Raw genomic sequence first — 4,879 nt, forward strand, 5'->3', positions numbered from 1 at the left:
GAAGCTGGCTTGTCCATGAGATGGCAGTCTACAGTAGTGATCCCAATTCCTCGTCAGCTCATTCTGCAACCGGGGACATGCTGAGAAGAGCTAAAAATTCTCTGCACTATTGACCCAACCCATGGCCAGTCTGTAAACCTCAACCACAGCCACACCACAGTCGGGCGTAATAGATGGGGATAATATTGCTTTGTTTAATCAGCAAGTATTTATTGAGCACCAACAATATGCCAAGCACTTAACCAGACACTGATGATACCAGAGAGGAAAATGAGGTTCCTAAGATCATGGAGCTTATTATTTATTTGTAGAGAGAGAAACAGGCAGCTAATCAAATAAATACGTAACATGTCATTGGTAACAAATGGGAAGAAGCCGCAAAAAGAAGGAGAAGGGGTAAAGAGTGAAGACTACGATTGTTATTTTAAACAGGGTGGTCGCAGAATGCTTTGTTGAAAAGGCACCAATTGAAGTGACAATTGAGAATGATGGCGACAAGACGAAGACAATGACATTGGTGATGATCACAGGTGTCCTCTGCTGGGGCTATGTTCAGCACTTGGCATGCATCATCTCTTACAACCCTGCGAGTAGATGCTGCTACTGACTCCTATTTTAAGGGGAACACAAAGTTGAATTATCTTTTTCAAGGTCACCCCACTAGTACCTAGCTGTTCTGTTGCCACTGAAGCATTTTGATTCGGGGACCAAAGAAGGAACGCATCCACCAGCACCAGATATGGAGTGACGGCAGCCAAACGCTATGGCGCAGTGCGCAGAGTGGAAGAGGGCATAGTCACTGATGGATGTATTTCTAGATGCCAGGTAGACCCTCCCATCGCTTCCTGCTTCCCATCGGAGGTATTGCTTTACCTGATCAGTGTCTGCCTTGTTCTAATCTTCCTCAGTGTCAATCTTATCAACACTGTCTAGAAATGCGGGAGCAATTCACGGTCATACCTCGCTGCAAATACTAGATGAATGACATTTCACTTGGATGTTTTCTAGGACATGCTGGTGACCTGGCGTGCATCTACATACAGGCATCCATGAGGTTTGTCCCTCTATGCTTTCCTATCAACTGGCTGGTCACACCGGGAAGCTAGCAAGGAAGGGGGGGATACACCAGACTGAGAATGGTGGAAATAAATTCCAAGAATCCGGGGAGGGACCAGAAACACATTAATTAGTTAGACACATTCAGCGAATGACAAGATACCTTGAATGAAAGGTAAAGCTCAATTAAATAAAATCCAGCCAGTGATGGTAAAGAACCTCGATACCACACGTGGGTGACCATGTAGAAGTGAAAAGAGCAGAAATCACTGAAATTTATGGCTGAAGAGATTTTAAGAAATCAGTAAGTTTCCACCTCAGGGAATTCTGCCTTTCTGTCTGCCTGCTATGTTCTTACTCCAAAACTTCTATAGCTGACTCCTCATTATTCAAATTGCTACTCAAATGTGACCACTCTCAGAGACGTTTTCCCTGACTTTCCTCCTAAAGCCACACCCCACCTTCCTCCAGTCTACTTCAATTACATTACCTGATTGTTTGGTATCATCAAATTGTCCTTAGCTTCATTACTCGTTTATTTATTCATCTATGTGTCTGTTGCTTTTTCTGCTAGAATATAAAGTCCTGGAAACTAGAAACCTCACCTCCCCACATGAGCCGCTGTTTTCCTAATAATGAGCACAGTGCTCAACCCAGTAGTTACTCAATAAATGAATGGCCCACTTATTTCACAAGTGAACAAGATGGAGAAATGCAAAGTGAAATAACCCTAAGGCAAGGTCATGAAGATTCCCAGGGGCAGAGTTAGGTCTTAAATTTAAGACTCTTGGCTATTGGTGGGTTCTGCTTTTCAGACTCCTGGTGAAAAAAGTCCTACTCTACGGATGTTTAAAATGTGGATAACAAACTGAATGCTGATGTTTTATAGACACACACGGGCATACTTATTTCTTGGTTTCTTTTGTTTGCTCAGGCAAACTTTGTCACCTGGATGCTTCAGCCCTGAGACTTCCCCGCCACACAGAGACTTCACCTCCAGAAGAAAATCTGGACATGTTTTGCTTCCACAGATGACATTAACAATTTAGAGAATGATTTAAACATAAAGGCATCTCACAGAAATGCCAACAAGACTTAGCACATCTCATTAATGAGATACACAAACTTGGAAATTACCATGATTCTATTTCCCAGTGAAACTATCCTAATTAAGTCCAAGCGTGTCTGTGTTATTTAGGAAAATAAGTAATTACGCTATGCCCTTGAGACGTATCACTAATTGGGTGCATTGAGCTAACACTCTCACGGTCTTGCCTGGAACTGAATTTGATCATCTGATGTCCAGGACCGTGCTCAGGGCAATTGACTGCTTCCTACAAGAACTTAAGTGCTCGAGCAACACTGCCGATGAACTGCAGGTCACACAGCAAACTGACAACTGATGTATTCCCTGATTGTCCCTGATTATGAAAGGCACGATGCTTTTTAACTCAACAGTGACTGAATGAACAGCGACATACCAGCCTGTGAGGAACACGGCATGTGTTCCAAGTGGCATGGGTCCAACAGTGCAGATCTCGCTGCATAAGGGTATTATAAAGAGCCCAAATCTCAAAGATGCATTACTAGCACAAAATATGGTATCTGAGCCTACAAGATCATTGGACTCCAATATTTAAAGCAGACACGGCACACACAAGGGAAGTCAAATCTAGCTCCTTACCCAAGCAGTACCTCAAAGATGAATAAGCCTAGAGATCTAACGTGTGCCATGATGACTGTAGGTGGTATTACTGCATTGAATACAGGACGTTTTCTAAGAGAGTAGGTTGCTGATGGTCTCAGCATACACACAAAACTGATAACCAGATCAGGAGATGTGTCCATTAGCTTGACTGTAATCATTTCACTACATATATAATACATATAATGTATATATATGATCATGTTGTACACCTTAAATATATATAATTTTTTATTAAAAAAAAAAAAGATGCAAGTAACCTGGCCAAGGGTCTAGAAGACAGTTGCCCTGCTGGACCAGTCAAAGAAAATTGTAGGAGCAAACCTGGTCTCCCCCCTGTCCAAGGCTTTCTGATGTCTCATGTCGTGTCCCAGCAGAGATGATCTCCGGAGGCAGAAGGAGCTCGCTTTCTTTCTGGTTAATATGACTTCCCATTAACATTAGGACATTTCAATGAATGGGTATTATGAGTGTTTATCTGTGACCAGAGGGGAAAGAGACAAACAGACTTACATTCACTATCCCTGCTAATTATATCCCTCCAGAAATTTTAGGTAGGTTGTGACTAAAATTTTTCTTTCCAATAGGAAATAGTTGAGATTTCAACTGGGTGTTTCTATTAATGATCCTACGAGTGCACAGTTATGGGTTCCCAAGACCAGATAATCCCAATTACATAAAAAGAAGATTATTAGAAATGTGAAACATACTCACATGGAAGAAAGCGCTATGGATAAACAATCAGGAGAGTCCTTGTCTTTTATTTTTTTGGTTAAAAAATTTATATTTAGATTTAGCTAGCTGGACTCAGTTTAGATGATTCCAATTTTGTTGGCAACATCCAAAGCATCATAGTCAGGAGCCAGTCGAACATATGCCTTCTTCTCTCCATCAGGCCCGATCAAGGTGTTGACCTTGGCCACGTCAATGTCATAGAGCTTCTTAACAACCTGTTTGATCTGGTGCTTATTGGCCTTGACATCCACAATGAACACAAGTGTGTTGTTGTCTTCTATTTTCTTCATGGCTGACTCAGTAGTCAGGGGGAGCTTGATGATGGCATAGTGATCAAGCTTGTTTCTCTGGGGGGCGCTCTTTCGAGGATATTTGGGCTGCCTCCGCAGACGCAGTGTCTTGGATTGTTGAAATGTAGGTGACGTGCGGATCTTCTTTTTTTTGTGACTGTGGACGCCTTTCAGCACCGCTTTCTTGGCCTTCAAAGCCTTTGCTTTGGCTTTGGCTTTGGGAGGGGCAGGGGCTTCCTTCTTAGCCTTCGGCGCCATCTTTGTAAAAGGGATTTGGGAAGAGTCCTCGTCTTTTAAAAAGTGAGAGGAAACAAGAGTCCTGAGATGCTCATCATGTTAGAAACACATCCTATTCCCATCTATTCTTACAGTGGTAGTATCGATGAGCAAACATAGCAACTCAGACTGTAAGTGTCATGAATATTGGCAGATTATGAATACATTAAGAATACATTTAAAGAGTATTCTTCTGGGGCACCTGGGTGGCTCAGTCATTAAGCGTCTGCCTTCGGCTCAGGTCATGATCCCAGGGTCCTGGGATCGAGCCCCGCATTGGGGTCCCTGCTCAGCGGGAAGCCGGCTTCTCCCTCTCCCACTTCTCCTGCTTGTGTTCCCTCTCTCGCTGTCTCTCTCTGTCAAATAAATAAATAAAATCTTAAAAAAAAAAGAGTATTCTTCCACTGATGAAAACCCACTTGTTACCCAAGTAAGATGTGAGTTGAAGGGGCACCTGGGTGGCTCAGTCGGTTGAGCATCAGCCTTCAGCTCAGGTCATGATCTCAGGGTCCTGGGATCAAGTCCTGCAGCAGGCTCCCTGCTCAGTGGGGAGTCAGCTTCTCCCTCTCCCTCTCTTCCCCTGTTTGTGCTCTCTCTCTCAAAATAAATATATAAAATCTTAAAAGAAAAAAAAAGATGTGAGTTGAATATTCTGGGTCAGTGTATGTTTGGAAGAGCTATCAAATGGACACCTTACTTAATTCAATTACTTTCTGCCATACTCAATATATAAGAGCTAAATTCTTACCTTACTCTCTTTAAGGCAGGAGGAGCACAACACTTCTGAGATCAAGGTTTAAAATTTCAATCACCATGG

General features: G+C 42.7%; 1 protein-coding gene across 1 annotated transcript; it reads right to left on the reverse strand.

Annotated features, from left to right (window-relative positions):
- Positions 1-3,530: 3,530 nt before the first annotated feature.
- On the reverse strand, positions 3,531-4,044 carry LOC123853170 (large ribosomal subunit protein uL23-like). Its single transcript, XM_045887846.2, has one exon. It carries the CDS (start codon positions 4,042-4,044, stop codon positions 3,574-3,576), a length of 471 nt encoding a protein of 156 aa, XP_045743802.1. The 3' UTR covers positions 3,531-3,573.
- Between the last annotated feature and the right edge of the window lie 835 nt (positions 4,045-4,879).

This window comes from Mirounga angustirostris, unplaced genomic scaffold (assembly GCF_029215605.1).
Source record: "Mirounga angustirostris isolate CCGP_5_RB_7025 unplaced genomic scaffold, mMirAng1.0.hap1 SCAF_14, whole genome shotgun sequence".
NCBI classification, from domain to species: domain Eukaryota; kingdom Metazoa; phylum Chordata; class Mammalia; order Carnivora; family Phocidae; genus Mirounga; species Mirounga angustirostris.